Source organism: Xenopus laevis, chromosome 3S (assembly GCF_017654675.1).
Source record: "Xenopus laevis strain J_2021 chromosome 3S, Xenopus_laevis_v10.1, whole genome shotgun sequence".
NCBI lineage: Eukaryota > Metazoa > Chordata > Amphibia > Anura > Pipidae > Xenopus > Xenopus laevis.
In genome coordinates this window covers 2,685,338-2,710,194 of record NC_054376.1, presented here as the reverse complement: position 1 = coordinate 2,710,194, position 24,857 = coordinate 2,685,338, and the positions used below count along the sequence as shown (strand labels likewise).

General features: G+C 38.2%; 1 protein-coding gene and 1 long non-coding RNA gene across 10 annotated transcripts in view; one reads left to right on the top strand and one right to left on the bottom strand.

The window, feature by feature from the left end:
* Positions 1–24,857, top strand: part of LOC108712537 (protein bicaudal D homolog 1) — a 67,675-nt gene that overhangs the window by 17,891 nt on the left and 24,927 nt on the right. For all 9 annotated transcript variants that reach the window (XM_018254763.2, XM_041587869.1, XM_041587870.1 and 6 more), the window contains exons 2-3: positions 13,957–14,169; positions 24,116–24,268. In XM_018254763.2, the coding sequence (XP_018110252.1) occupies positions 13,957–14,169; positions 24,116–24,268 (366 nt within the window). The remainder of the gene's footprint in view (positions 1–13,956; positions 14,170–24,115; positions 24,269–24,857) is intronic.
* On the bottom strand, positions 20,418–21,580 carry LOC121402088. The gene is made up of 2 exons (XR_005966531.1): positions 21,112–21,580; positions 20,418–21,018 (listed from the first exon to the last, which is right to left on the bottom strand). It is a non-coding gene; the product is annotated as an uncharacterized LOC121402088 (long non-coding RNA).

The following is a 24,857-nucleotide window of genomic DNA, read 5'->3' as shown; positions in this document are numbered from 1 at the left end:
TCTTCCTTGCTCCCTAGTATCTCCCTGTGCCCCCCAGAATCTTCCTGTGTCTCCCACTATCTCCCTGTGCCCCTTGTAACTCCCTGTGTCTCCAAGTGTCCCCCAGTGTCTCCCTGTGCCCCCAGTGTCTCCGAGTATCCCCCCAGTGTCTCCCTGTGCCCCCCTGTGCCCGGGGATCAGAAGATGGTGCTGGAATGTGAAGCACAGATAAGATTTAGGGAGTGGGAGCAGCAGAAGGTACAGACTGGTCTCATTTGGATTCAGCCTCACACAGTCAATCAGTGTGTGTATATACAGTATATAATACACAAAAGCCATGAATATCTTGTAAATTATATCCTTATAAACGGTGAGTTCTGATGTCATCAGTTATAAACGGTGAGTAGTGATGTCATTTCTGTCACATGACTCACTGAAATTTGTGTATTATAATTAATAAAGTACCCCCAGTTGTAAAATATGAGGATATTAGAAATTACCTCGGAGTTCCATGACCTGTATAAAAACACTCGGCCTTCGGCCTCGTACTTTTATATGGTCATGAAACTCCTCGGTAACTTATAATATCCCTATATTTTACAAGAGGGGGTACTTTATTCACTATATATATATATATATATATATATATGTCTCACTGGTTGTTTATATACAGTATATATATATATATATATATGTCTCACTGGTTGTTTATATACAGTATATATATATATATATGTCTCACTGGTTGTTTATATACAGTATATATATAAGTCTCACTGGTTATGGGAAGACAAATGCATTCCCCAAACCTTTTACCCTTTTCCTCCCACAAAGGTCCAATAGGTCCCGGTACTTGGATTACACTGAATCAATGTTATACCTGTAACCTTGTGTTACATCGAAGGTTTAATGGAAGGTTTAATGGTCTGTTGTGTCTCTGTATGAAACCAAATTGTACTGTGTGTGTCTGACACATACCAGAGCGCTGCACCCACTTTGCTGGACAGTGTTACAGCTGCATGAGCAGATACTATGGCTATTGGGTCAGTTGAGAGATCGGGGGTCCCAGGGATCCCCAGAATTACATCGATACTGTACAGAAATCCAGGATTGTATCTTCTTCCTCCCCTCCACATACTGTATCTGCAGTAACAAGAGAAATCCTATAAGTAGAACATGATTCAGCACCAGGATCAATAACTTCCATTTCCCGCACGTCGGCCCCATCCTTTATACTTGAGGAACCAGTACCCTCGGGTTTGGGTCGGGATTTTCTATTACATTTAATATCAAAAGAAACGAGTTAATTACAGCTGAATTCTGGGCTCCTTCTGTCCGAGTCCAAATGAAATGGCAAATTAGGTATTGGATCCGTTATCCGGAAACTTGTTATCCAGAAAGTTCTAAATCATAGAAAGTCTGTCTCCCATTATAATCAAATAATCCAGACTTTTAAAATGATTTCCTTTTTCTGTGTAATAATAAAACAGTCGCTTGTACTTGATCCCAACTAAGATATAATTAATCCTAATTGGAAGCAAAACCAGCCTATTGGCTTTATTTCATGTTTATATGATTTTCTAGTAGACTTAAGGTATGAAGATCCAAATTAAGGCAAAATCTGTTATCTGGAAACCCCCAAGTCCCGATCATTCTGTCTTTATACAGTATATACAGTATATACAGTGTATCAGTGACTGTATCCCGGGAATCTATACAATGTCTCAGCTCTGTGTCTCGCTCTGCTGCTCCTCATTCCATTGTAGGGATTTATGGCTAATTGGGTTGGGCAGAGGGAATGCTGGGTAATAATGTGAATCCTCGTTAGTTGCCTTGATCTGTTTCTCTCTCTCTTCCATGTTACAGGGAAACCCTTTTGAAATAAAAAAAATAACTAATCAGAACTAATATAATCAGAACTAATATAATCAGAACTAATATAATCAGAACTAATATAATCAGAACTAATATAATCAGAACTAATATAATCAGAACTAATATAATCAGAACAAGCTTTCAGAACATTGTAGTTCCTTTTTGAAGCTGATTACACTGAAGCTGTGTGTTCTCTGGTAATAAGGCACTTCTTGTTATTAATCACTAATCACAACAAATACCTTATTGCAACCCCACCAAAAATGGAACATATCCCTGTGGCAAAAAACAATGTAAAACCTGCCGACACATCCCGACTTCAGACAAAATACCAATTCCAGACACATTAGAGGAAAACAACATCCATGGTCACTACAACTGTTCTACTTCCAATGTGGTGTATTTAATACAATGTGGTGTATTTAATACAATGTGGTGTATTTAATACAATGTGGTGTACTTAATACAATGTGGTGTACTTAATACAATGTGGTGTATTTAATACAATGTGGTGTAACTTAATACAATGTGGTGTACTTAATACAATGTGGTGTTTATATTTAATACAATGTGGTGTACTTAATACAATGTGGTGTTTAATATTTAATACAATGTGGTGTACTTAATACAATGTGGTGTACTTAATACAATTGGTGTACTTAATACAATGTGGGTGTATTTAATACAATGTGTGTACTTAATACAATGTGGTTATATTTAATACAATGTGGTGTATTTTAATACAATGTGGTGTACTTAATACAATGTGGTGTATTTAATACAATGTGTACTTGAATACAATGTGGTGTATTTAATACAATGTGGTCAATGTACTGAATACAATGTGGTGTACTTAATACAATGTGTGTACTTAATACAATGGGGGTATTTAATACAAATACTTAATACAATGTGGTGTATAATACTTAATACAATGTGGTGTATTTATACAATGTGGGTGTACTTAATACACATGTGGTGTACTTTAATAGAATGTGTTTATTTAATACAATGTGGTGTAATTTAAAACAATAGTTGATTACTTAATACAAATGTTGGTAAATATTTAATACCAATGTGGTGTATTTAATACAATGTTATTTGTACTTAATACAATGTGGTGTATTTAATACAATGTGGTGTACTTAATACAATGTGGTGTATTTAATCAGCAATGTGGTTTAATAATACAAATTCCACAATGTGGTGTACTTAATACAAATGTGGTTGTATTTAATAGAATGTGGTTCTATTAATACAATGATTGATGATAATTTAATACAAATGTGGCTGTACTAATACAAATATTTAATTACAATGTTGGTGTATTATAAATACAATGTGAATGTACTTAATACAAGTGGTTGTATTAATACAATGTGGTTAGTGAATTACAATGTGGTGTACTTAATACAATGTGGGATATTTAATATACAATGTGGTGGTACTTAATACAATCGTATGTACTTAATACAATGTGGTGTATTTAATAGAATGTGCTGTACTTAATACAATGGGTCATATTTACATACAATAAGTGGTGTTATTTAACTACAATGCTGATGTACTATAATACAATTGTGGTGTTTTTAATACAATGAGTTTTTTGTTAAACTACCAATTGTGTAATTTAATACAAATGTGGTGTACTTAATACAACCGTGTATTGTATTTAATACACACTTGATTTACTTTTACAACTACATGTGGTGTACTTAATACACATGTGTGTATTTAAATACAATGTGGTGTATTAATACAAGTGTGGGTGTACTTAATACATGTGGTGACTTAATAACAATGAGTGTACAACGTATTTAAATACAAGGGTGTACTAAATACATATTTGTGGTGTATTTAATACAATGTGGTTTATTGAATACAATGTGGTGTACTTAATTACAATGTGGGTACTATACAATGTCTGGTGTACTTAATACAATGTGGTGTATTAATAACAATGTGGTGTACCTTAAATACAATGGTGGTATCATAATACAATGATGGGTGTATTTAATACAATGTGGTGTTACTTAAAATACAAATCATAGTGCGTGTAATTTAATACAATGTGTGTACTTATACACATGTGGTGCGTTTTAATACAATGTGGTGTACTTTAATACAATGTGGTATATTTAATACAATGTGGTGTATTTAATACAATGGGCTTTGTACTTAATACCAATGTGGTGGTATTCAATACTAATGTGGTGTACTTAATACAATGTGCGTGGTGTAATATTTTAATACAATGTGGTGTACTTTAACAATGGGGTAGTACCTTAATACAAATGTGGTCATAATGTACTTGAATACACATGTGGTGTATTTAATACAATGTGATGTACTTAATACAATGTGGCTATATTTAATACCTAATGTTGGTGTATTTATACAATGTGGTGTATTAATACAATGTGGTGTATTTAATAAAATGGGTTTATTTAATACAATGTGGTGTATTTAATACAATGTGGTGCTGTACTTAATACAATGTGGTCTATTATTTAATACAATGTGGTGTACTAATACAATGGGGTGTACTTAATACAATGTGCGTGTAATTTAATACACATGTGGTATTAATACAATTGTTGGGTGTATTTAATACAATGTGGCTGTACTTAATTACAATGTGGTAATACAACCTGTGGTGTATTAATACAATGTGTGCTACTTAATACAATGTGGTGTATTTAATACAATGTGGTTTAATTTAATACAATGTGTACTTAATACAACTGGTGTACTAATATTTAATTTTATACAATGTGCGCCATGTTTGTATTTAATACAATGTGGTGTACTTAATACCAATGTGGTTGTATTTAATAGAATGTGGTTGTAACAATGTGGTATATTTAATACAATGTGGTTATATTTAATACAATGTGGTGTACTTAATACAATGTGACTGTATTAATACAATGTGTTTTTTTTTTAATACAATGTGGTGTATTTAATACAATGTGGTGTTACTTAATACAATGTGGTGTATTTAATACAATGTGGTTTATTTAATACTATGTGTGGATGTACTTTAACTACAATGTGTGTATCTTAATGTACAATGTGGTGATTAATATACAATGCTGGTGTTACTTATACAATGTGCGTGTAACTTAACTACAACCTGTCGGTGTCACTTTAATACCTTGGTGCTACTTAATTACAATCGTGGTGTTAGTTAATACAATGGGTTTATTTAATACAAATGTGGTGACTAATACAATGTGGTGATGTACTTAATACAATCGTTGGTTGTACTTAATACAAATGGGTGTATAATTACCATGTCGTACCTGTACTCTAATACGTGTACTATTTAATACAATGTGGCATGCTATTAATACAATGTGTTCTACTCTAATACAATTGGTGTATTTAATACATGTGTACTTAATACAATGTGGTGTATCTTAATCACCAAATGATGGTGTACTTAATAAACTGTGGTATAATTTAATACAATGGTGGTGTATTTTAATTTACAAATGTGGCCTTGTACTTAATACAATGTGGCCTGTAATTATAATACAACTCGTGATCTGCTAACTATGAACTCACAATGTGGTGTATTTAACTACAATGTGTGTACTAATACAATGGGGTTTACTTAACAATGTGTGTACTTTAATAAGCAATGTGTTGTGTAATTTAATAGCAATGTGATTTACTTTAATTACAATGTTCGGCTATATTAATACAATGTAGGCTGTATTTAATGAACATGTGGTATACAATACAATGTTGGTGTATTTAAATAGAATGGGTTATTTAATACACAACTGTGGCTGTAGTTAATACAATTTTGGCTGTACTTAATACAATGTAGGGTATATTTTAAACAATGTGCGTGACTTAATACAATGTGGTGTACCTAATACCTAATCGTGGTGTATTAACACAATGTGGGTTTATTTTAATTACTAACTGTGTGATGATATTTAATACAATTGGGCTTACTTAATACCAAATTGGATATTTACTACAATGTGGTGTATTTAATACAAATTGTGGTTGTGGTACTTACATCACAATGTGGTTGTACCTTTAATACAATGTGTAGGTTTATTTAATACAAGCTTTGTGGTCTGAGTACCCTTAATTACAATGTGGATCAAATTATTTACATACAATGAGGTGTATCTTAATACACACTGTGGTGTACTTAATACCAATCGTGGCTGTATTTAACTAGAAATGATGTGTTACTTCAATACAATGGTGTATATTTAATACCAATGTCGGTGTATAAATACAATTGGCCTGTACCTTAATAAACAATGCTGGTGGATTTAACTACAATGGTTCTTTTTTAATACAATGTAGTGTATTTAATTAACCAACATGTGGTATGTACCTTATACAATGTGGTGTATTTAATACAAATTGTGGTTTATTTAATACTATGTGTGTACTACAATGTGGTTGTATTAATACAATGTGGGCTCGTATTTAATACAATGTGGCTGTACCCTTAATACAATGTGGGGTACCTTAATACCAATGTGGGTATGTAATACAATTGCTCGTGTTGTTCATTTCAATACAATGTGATGCTACTTAATACAAGTGGTATATTATAATACAACTGTGGTGCTATTAATACAATAGCTTGTCGTCACAGACCAACGCCACACCAAGAGCGCCCTGTACTAATACAATGTGGTGTACTTTAATAGGAATGTGGTTTATTTAATTACAATGTGGTGTATTTACAACAATGTGGTGTTACTCTAATACAATCGTGGTATATTTAATAACCAAATCTGTGGTGTAAACTTAATACAATGTGGTGTACTAATCAATGTGGTTGTATTTAATACAATGTGGGTTTATTTAATACAATTGTGCGCTTAGTTAAACAAATGTGGGGTACCTTAATACAATGTGGTATATTTAAATACAATGTGGTGTATTTAATAACAATGGGTGTTTGTTACTTAAACAATGTGGTGTATTTTAATACAATGTGGTTGTATTTAATACCAATGTCTTAATTACAATGTGGTATATTTAATTACAATGTGGTTGTATTAAATACAATGTGGATGCTACCTGTAACTTAATACATGTGGTGTATTTAATAGAATGCTGGGACTTAATACAATGTGGGCATATTTAATTACAATGGTGCGTGCTCTATTTAAACAATGTGGAAGTAACCTTAAATACAATGTGGTGTATTTAATACAATTTAATACAATGTGGTGTTAATACAATTTAATACAATGTGGTGTGTATTTAATCATGTGTTTATTTACATACTATGTGTCGTGTACTTAATAAATGTGGGGTATTTAATACAATGTGGTGTATTTAATACAATGTGGTGTACTTAATACAATGTGGTTGTACTTAATACAATGGTGTATTTAATACAATAGTGTTTGTATTAATATGTGGTGTACTTAATACAATGTGGTGTATTTAATACAATGTGTTGTACTTATAAATTTGGTGTATTTAATACAATGTGGTTTTTAATACAATGTGGTTATTTAATTCAATGTGGTGTACTTAATACAATGTGGTATATTTAATACAATTGTGTTACTTAATACAACTTAATACAATGTAGTACAATGTGGTGTATTTAATACAATGTGTATTAATGCAATGTGGTGTATTTAAATAACAATGTGGTGTACTTAATACAATGTGGTGTATTAATCAATGTATTTTAATACAATGTGGGTATATACAATGTGTGTATTTAATTACAATGTGGTGTACTTAATACAATGTGTGTATTTACATAACAATGTGTTTATGAATACAATGTGGTGTACTTAATACAATGTGGTATATTTAATACAATGTGGTGTACAATACTTAATACAAATTTACATATGTGGTGTAACTTTAATACAATGTGTGTACACTATACAATGTGGTGGTATTTAATACAATGTGGTGTATTTAATACTATGTGGTGTACTTAATACAATGTGGTATATTTAATACAATGTGGTGTATTTAATACTATGTGGTGTACTTAATACAATGTGGTATATTTAATACAATGTGGTGTACTTAATACAATGTGGTGTATTTTATACAATGTGGTGTATTTAATACAATGTGGTGTACTTAATACAATGTGGTGTATTTAATACAATGTGGTGTACTTAATACAATGTGGTATATTTAATACAATTGTGGTGTACTTTAATACAATGTGGTGTACTTAATACAATGTGTGTATTTAATACAATGTGGGTGTATTTAATACCATGTGGTGTATTTAATACACATGTGGTGTATTTAATACAATGTGGTGTACTTAATACAATGTGTGTAATTAATACAATGTGGTGTATTTTATACAATGTGGTGTACTTAATACAATGTGGTGTACTTAATACAATGCACTAAATGTATAACAGGGGGACTATATATATAGGAGAGACTGGGCAAAGTCTGAGACAGAGAAATATTCACCACCCATTCACTATTACTAACCAATAAAAAACTGGACACAACAATAATAAATCATTGCAATAGCCTTATCACTCGATAAAGGATTTAAGAATTTTTTGTTCTTAAGGGCAATTTTAAAACAGATAATGAAAGAAAAGTGCGGGAATATAAATTAATGGAAATTCTCTGAAAAATGGACTAAACGTGGGCCTTAGATTTCTGGCTAATTATGTGGACTAAGAAAGGACTGAACCAGGTCACAAATAGTAACATGTCTGGATCTGGACTAAGATCATATGGAATTCCTTTCATTCTACACTCACATAATTCAGCCCTAATTTATACTCAGCCTCTTTGACCCACATTATCTTGTACCTTATCTGCTTGTCTCTTACAGATCCCCTCGTAATGACTTTACACCTCACACACACATTGATATTCCTGTCATGTGACCTATAAGCTGAATGTTGTATATATATATATATATATTTATATACCAGAGAACACACAGCTTCAGTTTAATCCGCTTGAAAAAGGAACTACAATGTTCAGAAAGCTTGCTCTGATTATATTAGTTATGATTATATTAGTTCTGATTATATTAGTTATGATTATATTAGTTCTGATTATATTAGTTATGATTATATTAGTTCTGATTATATTAGTTCTGATTATATTAGTTCTGATTATATCAGTTATGATTATATTAGTTCTGATTATATTAGTTCTGATTAAATTAGTTATGATTATATTAGTTAGCCAATAAAGGGATCACCTTTATACCACTTTTGTTATTTTTTTATTTCTAAAGGGTTGCCCTGTAACATTATTACTGGCTAACACGGTACAGCAACTCTCTGTCTTCCACTGTCACTTGTCTTTATAAAGTCGCCGCATTATTGTAGGTTTATTTTCTTGCTTTTTGCTTGGCACCTCTCCAGTTGGGGATTCATTTGGTTGCTAGGGTCCCACTTGCCCTAGCAACCAGGCAGTGGCCTGACAGACAGGCAGGAAGATGACCAGCAGAGGGTCTTTATATTCTGTTAGACTGCCAATGACTTTTTTTTCACTGCTCCCCAAATATCTTTTCCCTACTGTGATACAAATATATCACCTTAATGAGGGCCCATCAAGTTCCTTAAAGGGGCAGTTCACCTTTAAGTTAACTTTTAGTATGTTGTAGAATGGCCCATTCTAATTGGCCTTTATTGTCTAATTTTTTTTTATAGTTTTTGAATTATTTCCCTCCTTCGTCTGACTCTTTCCAGCTTTCAAATGTGTGGGGGGGGGGGTCACTGACCCCATCATCTAAAAAAACAAATCCTCTGTAAGGCTATAAATATATTGTTATTGCTACTTTTTATTCCTCATCTTTCTATTCAGTCCCTCTCCTATTCATATTCCAGCCTCTTATTCAAATAAATGCATGGTTGCTAGGGGAATTTGTACCCCAGCAACCAGATGCTGTAATTACAAACTGGAGAGCTGCTGAATAAAAAAAAAAAACGAACTCAAAAACCACAAATAATAAAAAATGAAGACCAATTGCAAATTATCTTAGAATATCCCTCTCTACACTGTACTAAAAGGTGAAGGTGAAAAGCCCCTTTAATAAAGACGGCTGCCATGAGATTAATATATTAACCCCTTGATTATAGGGGCCACAATACACAGAATAACGAGCATGTTGTTTGCATATACAAGTAGTATCTGATATATATATATATATATATATATATATATATATATATATATATATATATATATATATATATATATATATACTCTGTGCAAACACTGTAGCTCCTGCACCCTGTATAAACCCTGTATAATGCTCACTCAGACTTATTGATGTCTCTGCAATGCCCCTCCCCCAGGAATGTTTTTGTCTGGAGATCTGATGGGGGCAATAAATTACTAGAGGATTCTGGTTTGTTTAAATAATTAATAGAACCATGTCAAAGGGCAACTGAATGGTTTTTATCTTCTAGACCCCCCCCCCATGCAAGTCTTTGGGGGGGACTATAGTGAGTGTTTTCCACTTTATGTATCTTCCAAGTGACTGATACTAATATTGGTACTAATACTACAATACTAGGCGCTTTGGTGGGAGATGCTCCTCGCCAAATGGTTCCCTTCCACCTCCCCGACTTATATCTAATGCCCCCCATTGATTCCTTCACCAACCAGGTCCACATGCCCATCAAACCAAGTCCCTATTGGCTTTCAATGCTCCTCAACAGCAGTGAACCTACAGATGGATGTGACCCAGCCAACCATAGCAACTCCTGGGGAGCATTAGCAGAACCCACAGTCACTTTATTCCATCCAAACAGTGCACAAGCCCAATGGGAAGCCTTTGGTTCTTATATTATCACTCACTGGTACTAGGGTTGGATCTGTGCTGACTAATTCCCTGCCCAGCTGCTCAAAAAGATTTGGGAGATGGATCCTAATAATCCCAATGTGCTGGTTCTGATAGTTAATCTTGGTCAATGGGAGTCAGTGGAGATATGATTGACTGTGGTTGAGTTATGGTTGGGTGTGGTTGAGATATGGTTGGGTGTAACCAGAGTGCAGGGCTGGGATGAAAGCTTGCTGTGGTTTTAGTAGGGTCAAACCAACCTGCCAGGTTGCCGGAAGATCTCCCAGTGGGCCCAGGCCCTAATGTGCCCCAACTGGGTTTTAAAAATAAACATATGTAGGATACTAGGGCAGTGCTTGGATTCTAGAGACATTTGGGTGATCATTAAACAGGGATAAGATGATCCATTAGGCCAGTGATCCCCAACCAGTGGCTCGTAAGCATAGTTACATAGTTAAATCGGGTTGAAAAAGACAAAGTCCATCAAGTTCAACCCCTCCAAATGAAAACCCAGCATCCATACACACACCCCTCCCTACTTTCACATAAATTATATTTACCCATATATATACATAGTTACATAGTTAAATCGGTTTAAGCATAAATTTGCTCACCAAACCCTTGGATGTTGCTCCCAGTGACCTCAGAGCAGATGCTTATTTTATAATTTCAGGTTTGGATGCAAGTTTTTGTTGTGTTCTCTCAAGTGGAGCCTCCTGTAGGCTGCTAGTCCACATAGGGGCTACCAAAACCCCCTGATTTGTCACCCACATGGACTTTCTTCATGCTTGAGTTGCTCTCCAACTTTTTTTACATTTGAATGTGGCTCATGGGTAAAAAAGGTTGAGGACCCCTGCAATTAGCTCTAGATATATAGTAGTAGGGCTCTAAAGTGGGTGGATGTTAGGACAGTATTGGGGTGCATGGAATACTTGGCCTATGCAATGGACTCTAGGACCATACTTGGTCCAGTGAGACTTTAGGGGCAATAGAGCTGGACAGTAGGTTGGACGGATGTTTAATTGGTTTCTGGAGAACTTGGACTGTACCATGGGCTTCACATGTTGGGTTGTATCTACTAGATGTTTAGAGAAACCGTCATCCTCTACATTCTAAACCATGGGCATCTGACAACTTGAACAACAACCCTCACTGGGTGGCACATCAACACCCACGGTGCCAAAGGTTGCCCGTTCTATTAAAACAGATGCCAACTGCATTTTCCCAGGCTAGAGCACGTGACTGCTATTAAATGAATGTGTTGTTTCCATATGTCTGCTGAAGGCCAATTACCTTTCTGGCACATTAATGCTTCTTGCTGGGTTTGAATTAAATCTGGCTCCTAATTAGTGGGGCTCGTTAGTTTGGGAGACTTGAGAGCTTAATTGTAAGGAATCTTCATGAGCGATCAAAAACTCAGCAAACTGGGGAGAGCGAGGGATATTAATATCTTCTCATTTTATTGATAAACTGTGTAATAAGGAATATGCGCAAGGAAGACAATGTGACCTGCAATTACTAGAGATTTTAATTTCTCTTTTCTATATTTCTCCTCCCCATTGTCTCTCTACTCCCAAATCCCCTTTCCCTTCTCTCCTTCTGTCTCTCATCCCCTCTCCTTTCCTTTTCTCCTCCAACTGTTTGGCCTTACTCTCCCCCATCCTCCCCTCTTCTCTCCCCTTCTATATTTCTCCTCTCCCCCATTTGTCTCTCTACTCCCTAACCCCCTTTCCCTTCTCTCCTTCTGTCTCTCATCCCCTCTCCTTTCCTTTCCTCCCCCAACTGTTTGGCCTTACTCTCCCCCATCCTCCCTCTTCTCTCCCCTTCTATATTTCTCCTCTCCCCCATTTGTCTCTTTACTCCCAAATCCCCTTTCCCTTCTCTCCTTCTGTCTCTCATCCCCTCTTCTTCCCCTTTCTATTCTCCCCCAACTGTTTGGCCTTACTCTCCCCCATCCTCCCCTCTTCTCTCCCCTTCTATATTTCTCCTCTCCCCCATTTGTCTCTCTACTCCCTAACCCCCTTTCCCTTCTCTCCTTCTGTCTCTCATCCCCTCTCCTTTACTTTTCTCCCCAAACTTTTTGGCCTTACTCTGCCCCATCATCCCTCTTCTCTCCCCTTCTATATTTCTCCTCTCCCCCATTTGTCTCTCTACTCCCTAACCCCCTTTCCCTTCTCTCCTTCTGTCTCTCAATCCCTCTCCTTTCCTTTTCTCCCCAAACTTTTTGGCCTTACTCTGCCCCATCCTCCCTCTTCTCTCCCCTTCTATATTTCTCCTCTCCCCCATTTGTCTCTCTACTCTCTAACCCCCTTTCCCTTCTCTCCTTCTGTCTCTTATCCCCTCTCCTTTCCTTTTCTCCCCCCAACTGTTTGGCCTTACTCTCCCCCATCCTCACTCTTCTCTCCCCTTCTATATTTCTCCTCTCCCCCATTTGTCTCTGCTCCTTAAAGGAGAAGGAAAGGCTAAAATTAAGTAAGCTTTATCAGAAAGGTCTATATAAATACACCAGTAAACCCTCAAAGTAATGCTGCTCTGAGTCCTCTGTCAAAAGAAACACAGCATTTCTTTCCTTCTATTGTGTACTCATGGGCTTCTGTATCAGACTAACTGTTTTCAGCTTAAACCTCCAGGGCTAGGGCTTGAGCATGCTCAGTTTACTTCTCTCTCCTTCTATTGTGTACTCATGGGCTTCTGTATCAGACTAACTGTTTTCAGCTTAAACCTCCAGGGCTAGGGCTTGAGCATGCTCAGTTTGTTCCTCTCTCCTTCTATTGTGTACTCATGGGCTTCTGTATCAGACTTCCTGTTTTCCGCATAAACCTCCAGCGCAGGGCTTGAGCATGCTCAGTTTGCTCCTCTCCTCCTCCCTTCTCCCATCCCTGCTGTAATCTGAGCTCAGAGCTGTAAGTGAGCAGGGAGAGACTCTATCCTAAACAAACAGAGACAGTGTCTAGAGCTGTTTACTCAGGTATGGTAAAGCATTCTGCAGACTAAATATAGCATTCTATCTTGCACTATTATGTCTAATCTGTTGGCAATAAACTGTCTTGGAGCTTTCCTTCTCCTTTAACCCCATTTTTCTTTTCTCATTTCCTTTTCTGTTATCCCCAACTGTGTGAGCCCAACTAGTTGGATGACTAGAGGACACTATGAAACTTGGCCTCATGACCTGATAAGCTGACTACTATGTTGCAGTATTAGAAATTGATCTTTTTGGCTATTGGGCCAGCAAGGCCACTGTTAGTAGCGGTACATAGAGGTGTTGTATGCTCATGACTGTATTCAAATCCTACTTTCCCTTTCCTCAGGCCTTCGGACAGTCCTTCACCGTCCACCGCAAGGTTGCAGAAGATGGAGAGACCCGAGAAGAGACCCTGCTGCAGGAGTCTGCATCTAAGGAGGAGTATTACCTTGGGAGGATCCTGGAGATGCAGAACGAGGTCAAACAGAGCAGAGCTGCCACCACTAACGTCCAAGGGGAGAATCAGCATCTCAGCTCTGTGGTCCAGGACTTAAAAGAGGTCAGCAGAATTTTACTTTGATAGTGGGCTATGGATGGAGCTATCCACAGTGCAAGTCACACTGGGGCCTGAAACTTTAGGGGGCCCACTGAAAGGACTGTCCTTATAATATATCAGTCAACTCCACCACCTTAAAGGTCCAATAACTTGAAAATGGAATGATGTCTACTTCCAAAGTTCTAATCCCATTAGTGTTGCCAAGACTGGGGCTGGTGTTAGTGTTTACTGGCAATGTGATTTCACCCCAGGCCTTTTCAATTGAACCCCTTGTCCACTACCCATCCAATCACCTCTCAGCTATGCAGGGTCTGTAGGATACATTTATATATAATACACAAAAGCCATGAATATCTTGTAAATGATATCCTTATAAACGGTGAGTTCTGATGTCATTTCTGTCACATGACTCACTAAAATTTGTGTATTATAATAAATAAAGTACACACTCCTCGGTAATTTATAATATCCTTATATTTTATCATCACTACTCACCGTTTATAAGGATATAGCATTTAGTTCTGCCGTGTTCTGATCCAAGGTCACTTCGGTCAGTGCAATTGGCAACACTAGGGATTCCTCTACGGCGAGCAGGAAATCTGTGTTTTTTTTAGGACTTTCCTGATAAAAAGGCAAAGTCTGCGTCCGTTTATTATGAAATCTTAAGTCTGTGTATTACGAAATAAGGATCCGGTTTCCGTTTGTGGTTAATCAAGAATAAGTTGCAATAAAGTGACTGTATGTGTTCAAGTTAACTGTTAGTATGCTGTAGAGAGGGATAGTCTGAGACAATTTGCAATCGGTTTTCATTTATTATAATCGTGGTTTTTGACTTGTTTAGCTTTTTATTCAGCAGCTCTCCAGTTTGCAATTTCAGCCGTGTGGTTGCTAGGGTGTAAATTCCCCTAGCAACCATGCATTGATTTGAATACGAGAATGGAATAAGACTTGAATAGATAAAAAAGTAGCACTAACAATACATTTGTACCCTTGTTTGAGCACTTGTTTAAAGACGGGGTCAGTGACCCCATTTGAAAGCTGCGAAGAGCCAGGAGAACAAGGCAAACAATAATAAAAATAAATAATGAAGACCAATTAAAAAGTTGCTTAGAATAAGCCATTCTATAACACACTAAACTCCACTGTTAAGCTTCACTTTCAGAGAAATTCACTTTGGCAATTGGGCTTGGCCTGATGGGAATGTTCATCACTGGGATAATCAGAAGCAGAAGAAGCGCAGCCACCCAGTGTCTTCAACCAACAATTATAAAGAACATTAGGAAAATATTATTCATTGCCCGAAAACATGATTATTCTGCTATTTTTGTTGTTTTTGTTGCTAGGACGTTATTAGACACAAGTCTCAGAGTTACCAGGAAATGTCAGAGGAACAGAAAATTGAACCAAATGTTTTCTTCATTTTACATCAAACCTCCTCAGATTTACTCCCAATGTTTCCAGTGAATTACCCCTCAGTGACTTCTAATATCCTTATCATTTACAGTAGGGGGTACATTATCCCTTATAATACATGATTGATACTCAGAGTTCCCTGTATAACTCAGCCTGCAGCCTTGTGCCTTTATATGGTCACAGAACAACCCCTCAGTGACTTCTAATATCCTTATCATTTACAGTAGGGGGTACATTATCCCTTATAATACATGAGTGATACTCAGAGTTCCCTGTATAACTCAGCCTGCAGCCTTGTGCCTTTATATGGTCACAGAACAACCCCTCAGTGACTTCTAATATCCTTATCATTTACAGTAGGGGGTACATGATCCCTTATAATACATGAGTGATACTCAGAGTTCCCTGTATAACTCAGCCTGCAGCCTTGTGCCTTTATATGGTCACAGAACAACCCCTCAGTGACTTCTAATATCCTTATCATTTACAGTAGGGGGTACATTATCCCTTATAATACATGAGTGATACTCAGAGTTCCCTGTATAACTCAGCCTGCAGCCTTGTGCCTTTATATGGTCACAGAACAACCCCTCAGTGACTTCTAATATCCTTATCATTTACAGTAGGGGGTACATTATCCCTTATAATACATGAGTGATACTCAGAGTTCCCTGTATAACTCAGCCTGCAGCCTTGTGCCTTTATATGGTCACAGAACAACCCCTCAGTGACTTCTAATATCCTTATCATTTACAGTAGGGGGTACATTATCCCTTATAATACATGAGTGATACTCAGAGTTCCCTGTATAACTCAGCCTGCAGCCTTGTGCCTTTATATGGTCACAGAACAACCCCTCAGTGACTTCTAATATCCTTATCATTTACAGTAGGGGGTACATGTTTTATGTACATAATTATTGCTCTGCTCATTATGATCTATCTAATCATTATTGTTCAAGGCTGGATAGATTATTAATTAGTGAAGGACAGAGAGTATTTGGAATAAACTGAATATTATGAGCATCTTTATAGCCTGATTTATACATATCAGCGGTCCCTATCAGATGTATTATCTTCCTTTGCTATAGTGACACCACTGACTATACAGGGCACCACTTTCCCAAGTACCGGATATGAATAAATGGCCCTTTCATGGGGAAGGCTTTGGAATCTTTACATCTGGAATAGTGTTAACACGAACCAGCCGCTTCATTCCCAACCAGGTCGGGGGTTCATCAGTAAATTACCCACAACATTCCATTTCCTCAGCCCAACAAAAGGGACATTGTCTGCCGGTCATTGAAGAACAATTATAATATTCATTTTAAAAAATGCCACAAAAAGCTGTCACCCCAGAATTAAATGAATATATTCTAATATGATTGTGCAGCTCTCTGGGTATTTATTTTATAATAGTTTCCATCAGTTGGTTCCAGCAATGCTCTATCTAATGGCACAGTGTTTCCCAACTAAGAACCCCCCCCCCCCAGATTAGTGACTGGTACGGCTGAGGGTCACTTAGGGTGAGATATTTTTGAAAGTATAAACCTTGTTATGAGCTAAGGGGGCCCAGTCTGAAGGTCAGTTAGGGGGAGATTTGGGGTGAGTGTTTATTTGTACCCTGGGTACCCCTGGAACTATAGCAGGGTGAGTGTTACCCCAATGTTTCTATATATCTGTAACCTTGTTATGAGCTAAGGGGGCCCAGTCTGAAGGTCAGTTAGGGGGAGATTTGGGGTGAGTGCTTATTTGTACCCCTGGAACTATAGCAGGGTGACACCCCAATGTTTCTATATATCTGTAACCTTGTTATGAGCTAAGGGGGCCCAGTCTGAAGGTCAGTTAGGGGGAGATTTGGGGTGAGTGCTTATTTGTACCCTGGGTACCCCTGGAACTATAGCAGGGTGACACCCCAATGTTTCTATATATCTGTAACCTTGTTATGAGCTAAGGGGGCCCAGTCTGAAGGCCAGTTAGGGGGAGATATGGGGTGAGTGCTTATTTGTGCCCTGGGTACCCCTGGAACTATAGCAGGGTGACTGTTACCCCAATGTTTCTATATATCTGTAACCTTGTTATGAGCTAAGGGGGCCCAGTCTGAAGGTCAGTTAGGAGGAGATTTGGGGTGAGTGCTTATTTGTACCCTGGGTACCCCTGGAACTATAGCAGGGTGACACCCCAATGTTTCTATATATCTGTAACCTTGTTATGAGCTAAGGGGGCCCAGTCTGAAGGCCAGTTAGGGGGAGATTTGGGGTGAGTGCTTATTTGTGCTCTGGGAGAGACTTGAGATGGGCCCCCATGATCCCCACCCTTTTGTTTAACTGTATTATTATTATTTTATCTTTCTCATTCTTTCATTTCCTTATTTAATGTTCATTTGCCAATTTCATTTAGACAAGGGGTTTAACAGAATAATAAAATCACAGTCACACGCAGCGAATCTGAGACACGTCTATCACACACTAACGCCCATGACTTGTTATATTTATATTTAGTGGGAGGTTTAAACGGAAACTTAATAAGAACCCCACCTCCCCAAGATAATGTTTATTCCACTATATAGAACATGACTGATGTATCTGCTGACTGGAAATGTTTGTATCCCTCATTGGGGCAATTAAAGCTGTTCCTCTAATCTCACTTTATTTCACATGGTCTGTGTCGCTACAGTTGGGCAACGCTCAAAATAGAAAGTCCTCGCTCTTTTCTTAAAGAGATAGTTAATAATTTTTACAATATGTCATAAAGGAAAGAGGAATAGGAACCGGTTCTACACTCTCATCCAAACTGGGTCAAAGTATGGAATTCAAAGATCAATTTCTCCTATAAATATTAATGTGCCCCCCCATGTCCTGTGATATTCCTGCCACTATCTCCCTATAAAAGAGCAACTGTAGGGCTCACTGATGGTAACAACTGAGGTTGAGCTCATGCAAAAATGGACGCCATCATCATGGAGCTTGAACGCCGTTCTTGAGTCCAAACGCTCCTTCCACTTCAACATTGTTGTGTCCTTTGTGCCTCTTGTTCCAAATTCAGCCTATTGGCCCTGGGGAACCCTGGAGGTGCTGCTGTCTCAAAGGTGGTGGGTCCAAGGTTCCATCCATCAATAGACGCAACTGTCTAAAGAATCCCATGCAGATTATCTGTCTGAGCCGTATTCTCGTTTCTATATAAGTTACCATATTGCCTTGGGTTTGGAATCCTCCGGGGGAATAAGTAGCTCTTATGCTTCCCGGACTCTATGGGGAGTTATTAATCAAAATCCGAATTTTTCAGATGTTTTAAATAAAAAAAATCAGACCAAACTAGAATCCACGATTTAATCAGTTCGGGAAAAAACTCTCTAAAATTGATCAAAACCCGGTTCGTTTGGCTTTTCTGAGTTTTCAGGCTTTTTCCAGAAAAGGTCGGATTTTTGGCCAATTCCAGCGAAGACCACAGAAACTTCAAAATAGGACAGGGACCTCGGCCATTGACTTACACACAACCTCGGCAGGTCTGAGATGCCCGATTTTGAAATTCTGGTCCTTAATAAATATTGAAAAATTTGAGTTTTAAAAACGAAATCCCCAAAAAATGTGAGTCTTGCCCCAAAATATCCCCCTACATGTCCCAATAGAATCTACCTCTATGAATTATCCAACACACTCAACAGGGGTTGGTCCCAAGGCGCTCCTAATGGCAGTCAATACTGGTCATTAAATCACCCAATAAAAGTGTCATTACCTTATTGAGATTGTTCCGGCATTATAAATCTTGTTAGGATGAAGGACAGGTCCTGGAATGGTCTGAACCGTGTCCATTGCTCATTGCCCACTGCTGCCCGTGTTATACAGGAATGGTATCCGTTATCTGAAACCTTTTATCCGGAAAGCTCCAGATTATGGAAAAGCAGGCTCCCATAGACTTCATTTTATCCACAAAGGATTTCCTTTTTCTGTGTAATAATAAAACAATTGATCCCAACTAAGATATAATTAATCCTTATTGGAAGCGGAACCAGCCTTTTGCCTTTATTTAATGTTTATATGATTTTCTAGTAAGGATGCACCGAATCAACTATTTTGGATTCGGACAAACCCCTGAATTCTGCCGAATACTGAACTGAATCCGAATCCTAATTTGCATATGTAAATGCGGGTGGGAAGCGACAAACATTTTTTACTTCCTTGTTTGGTCACAAAAAAATCCCTCCTCACCCCATATTTGCATTTGCAAATTAGGATTCGGTTCGGCCGGGCAGAAGGATTCGGCTGAAAAAGGCCGAATCCTGAATTTGGTTCATACCTATTTTCTAGTAGACTTAAGGCAGTGATCCCCAACCAGTAGCTCGTGAGTAACATGTTGCTCTCCAACCCCTTGGATGTTGCTCTCAGTGGCCTCAAAGCAGGTGATTATTTTTGAATTCCAGACTTGGAGGGAAGTTTTGGTGCATAAAAACCAAGTATAGTGCCAAGTAGAGTCTCCTGTAGGCTGCCAGCTCACATAGGGGCTACCAAATAGCCAATCACAGTCCTTATTTGGCACCCCAAGGGGTCTTTTCATGCTTGTGTTGCTCCCCAACTCTTTTTACATTTGAATGTGGCTCACGGGTAACAGAGGTATGGGACCCCTGACTTAAGGTATCCCTTATTCGGAAATAAATAAAAGGTCCCAAGCCTGTATCAGTTTAATTTAGATTATCCGTCTCTTTGAAATCAGCATATCCCTAGAAAACTCTGCATTTTGTTTTTAAAAGATTTCTGTGTTCGGCACCTCCCTGCCCCTCAATGTCATTCCACAAGTTCACAGTCCAGCCCAGGTCCGGTCATTGAACTACAGAGACTCGTGTGCGATTTGAAACTCTCTTTATTCAAGGATATTGCTGGTCACATGAACCCGGTTCTTCTCTAAATAACCCAAAAACCACAAATTATAAAAAATGAGGACCAATTGCAAATTGTCTCAGAATATTACTCTCTACATTGTACTAACAGTTAACTCAAAGGTGAACAACCCCTTTTAAAGCATCAATGGGGGACAGAGACATAATACAATGTACACAAGTTCTCCAATCCCCTCTTATTTCTATTATTATAGTCACTCCTTAGTCCAACCTCCCCAGTCAAATATGTGAACCAATCAATACCCAGTGTAGTTGTTTAGCCAATATTTCAACCAATCAATGTCCAGTTTTCTTGTTCGTATTGGTTCCTCTCCTTTGCTGCACATTGGGTCCGAATAGTCATTGTAGACCTTTCCAGATGACACGGGATGAGATGTTGATGGCTCATACGTTCCCCAAGTTGCTTAATCTTCTTATCATGGACTGTGAACAACTTACAAAAGTATGAAAAACAACCGTACGGATGGAGCATGGCCAAATTCTACCCTACTGCAGGCCTTTGGTTCGGGCCAAACTTCTGGCCCAGTGAGCTTACAGCTCTGGAAACTGAAACAATTGAGTTAATAACATTGTATCCTGGTGTGTTATAACAGTTACAATGTATCTGTATAATGTAACATTATATTGTATCATTGTTACCTGTATGGGAAAAGCTGGAGAGACGGGCGCTGGTGGTTTGAAGAGAAGAACAAATACATAATAAACAGATAAAAGACACAAATCTCCATCCAGTGGATCCCCAGACTCCTGGGCTTGTGACTGAGAGGAGAGGGATCCTTGGGAAGGAAAGAGACGCAGAGATTAGTTACAGCACAACAGGTTCATAACGTTTCGGATGAGGTTGCAGAGAATGAGCCCCTTTCGGCCTGCAGGGTCCGAGCTCCAGGTTCTCATGGGTCTATAAAGAAACAGACAGTGAGAGAAGTTCATTTGCAGCGGCTGCAGCTTCTCTCCGTGCAGAGTTAGTCTCCATGATTGTGCACATTGCGATTTTCCGTGCAAGCAGATGTTTCCTGTTATTATGGTCTGTTTCTTGACTTTCTGCCTGTTTTCCGTCTCGTGCTCACACTTCCCCTTTGTGCCTCCATTATTCTTACATTACATAACAATTCTTGTACTTAAATCCATTTTGCGGGTAAAAACATGTTGGGTTACTTTTTAACCCTTGACGTGTCCAAACAACATAGCACCAATGGCTAGGGTTGCCACCGGGCCGGTAAAAATAATGCTTGACGCCGATGTTATTAATAGGAAAAAAGGGCAAGAATATGGGAAAGCCGGTATTTTTTTCCAGGAAAGGTGGCAACCCTACCTACGACACAAACATGTAAGAACCAGCGTGCCATTTTCTCTGAAAACCAAAAAATTTGTGAATAAAGACAATGAATTGTGTTTGAATCAGGCGCCCCCCGCTGGTGCCGAACCGCAATTGTCTTGCAGAGGGTTGTTTGGCCTTTGTTTGGCAGGGGTCGGTGACATGACCCTTATCTAAAGGCTCCCAGACACCATGTCCTTTGATCTGTCATGTCCCACATTGGATGAACCTTTTAAGTAGTAAACAAACACAACCAGCTGAATATACCACGAAACATTCGTTTGGAAGAAATATTTCATTCCATTGATTTTACAACTGCCCCATTTATGAATAATTATAGATAATATAATAACAAGTACTGCTGTGCCCAGTTCCCAGTGGCTGCTGGGTACCCAGGAATAGGAGTTTATTATATAGGGAATAAAGTACCCCCTTTTGTAAAATATAAGGATATTATAAGTTACCGAGGAGTTTCATGACCATATAAAAACACGAGGCCAAAGGCCGAGTGTTTTTATACAGGGCATGAAACTCCGAGGTTACTTCTAATATCCTCATATTTTGCAACAGAGGGTACTTTATTTATTATAATACACAAGTTTTAGTGAGTCATGTGACAGAAATGACATCACTACTCACCGTTTATAACTGATGACATCAGAACTCACCGTTTATAAGGATATAATTTACAGGATATTCATGGCTTTTGTGTATTATATATAAATATAGTATTACATAACATTCCTTCTCTGTATATTTGTATTTATACATATGGGAGGAGGAGGTGCCATATTGATTCCCTTAGACAGTACAGTATGAGGGTATAGCTTATTGTGTGCCCAGAACATTCCTTCTCTGTATATTTGTATTTATACATATGGGAGGAGGAGGTGCCATATTGATTCCCTTAGACAGTACAGTATGAGGGTATAGCTTATTGTGTGCCCAGAAAATTCCTTCTCTGTATATTTGTATTTATACATATGGGAGGAGGAGGTGCCATATTGATTCCCTTAGACAGTACAGTATGAGGGTATAGCTTATTGTGTGCCCAGAACATTCCTTCTCTGTATATTTGTATTTATACATATGGGAGGAGGAGGTGCCATATTGATTCCCTTAGACAGTACAGTATGAGGGTATAGCTTATTGTGTGCCCAGAACATTCCTTCTCTGTATATTTGTATTTATACATATGGGAGGAGGAGGTGCCATATTGATTCCCTTAGACAGTACAGTATGAGGGTATAGCTTATTGTGTGCCCAGAACATTCCTTCTCTGTATATTTGTATTTATACATATGGGAGGAGGAGGGAGGTGCCATATTGATTCCCTTAGACAGTACAGTATGAGGGTATAGCTTATTGTGTGCCCAGAACATTCCTTCTCTGTATATTTGTATTTATACATATGGGAGGAGGAGGTGCCATATTGATACCCTTAGACCAGGGATCCCCAACCTTTTGAACCAGTGAGCAACGTTCAGAAGTAAAAGGAGTTGGGGAGCAACACTAACATGAAAAATGTTCTTGGGGTGCCAAATAAGTTCTGTGATTGGCCATTTAGTAGCCCTTATGTGGATTGTCAACCTACATTGAGGCTTTGTTTGGCAGTGCACCTGGTTTTTATTTAACAAAAACTTGCCTCCAAGCCTGGAATTCAAAAATAAGCACCTGCTTTGAGGCCACTGGGAGCAACACCCAAGGGTATGGAGAGCAACATGTTGCTCACGAGCTACTGGTTGGGGACCACTGCCTTAGACAGTACAGCATGAGGGTATAGCTTATTGTGTGCCCAGAACATTCCTTCTCTGTATATTTGTATTTATACATATGGGAGGAGGAGGTACCATATTGATTCCCTTAGACAGTATAGTATGAGGGTATAGCTTATTGTGTGCCCAGAACATTCCTTCTCTGTATATTTGTATTTATACATATAGGAGGAGGAGGTGCCATATTGATTCCCTTAGACAGTACAGTATGAGGGTATAGCTTATTGTGTGCCCAGAACATTCCTTCTCTGTATATTTGTATTTATACATATGGGAGGAGGAGGTGCCATATTGATTCCCTTAGACAGTGCAGGATGAGGGTATAGCTTATTGTGTGCCCAGAACATTCCTTCTCTGTATATTTGTATTTATACATATGGGAGGAGGAGGTGCCATATTGATTCCCTTAGACAGTACAGTATGAGGGTATAGCTTATTGTGTGCCCAGAACAATCCTTCTCTGTATAATTGTATTTATACATATGGGAGGGAGGTGCAACCTGCAGCCAGTGAATTCTTACCTGTTTACAGTTCTTTTTTTTTTCCGGTGCAGACAAATGAGATCTTGGAGCTGCAGCGGCTGCGGATGAAAGAGGAGATCAGAGAATACAAATTCCGGGAATCGAGACTCCTGCAGGATTACACGGAACTGGAAGAAGAGAACATCACTCTGCAGAAGCTGGTGTCTACTCTGAAACAGAACCAGGTCAGGGGCTGCCGTGCCTGTTGGCTTGTCTAAAACCAGGCAATGGACGTCATTCGGTTGTTCTTGAACTGTAACTCTCACCCCTGCTTCCACTTTGATATTAACTATTTTTAGTGGGCTGTGTTATGGAGCACAGTGTCCCTCTATTGACACTAAACATTATGTTCCCAATTGCCTTTAAGCCCCACCTTTTAAGTGACCATGGGGAAGAGAGCTGCCCAGTAGTGAGAATAAAAGAGAATCACATTTCTGTACTTGGATCTGGGGTTGCGCTTCTTTCATATCGTATTTAAAGGGGACATATACCCAACCCAACAGTTTGATTATTTTACACTTCTAATTGGCTGGATATGTAACAGGGGCGCCCCCTGCTGTACCGTCAGGGGCAGAGAATTGGCAAATAATAAAATCAGGGAGACAAGGTGGATGTTGTGGGTACAAGTCAGGGCTTGCAGGGGCTTCTGATATTACAGACTCATAGGGGAGAGGGACGTCCCATTACACAGGAGTTTAATTAGGGGGATATATCACATTTCATCCAAAATAAGTGCAATTATTCTTATGGGAATGCCTTAAACAGTGAGTGCAC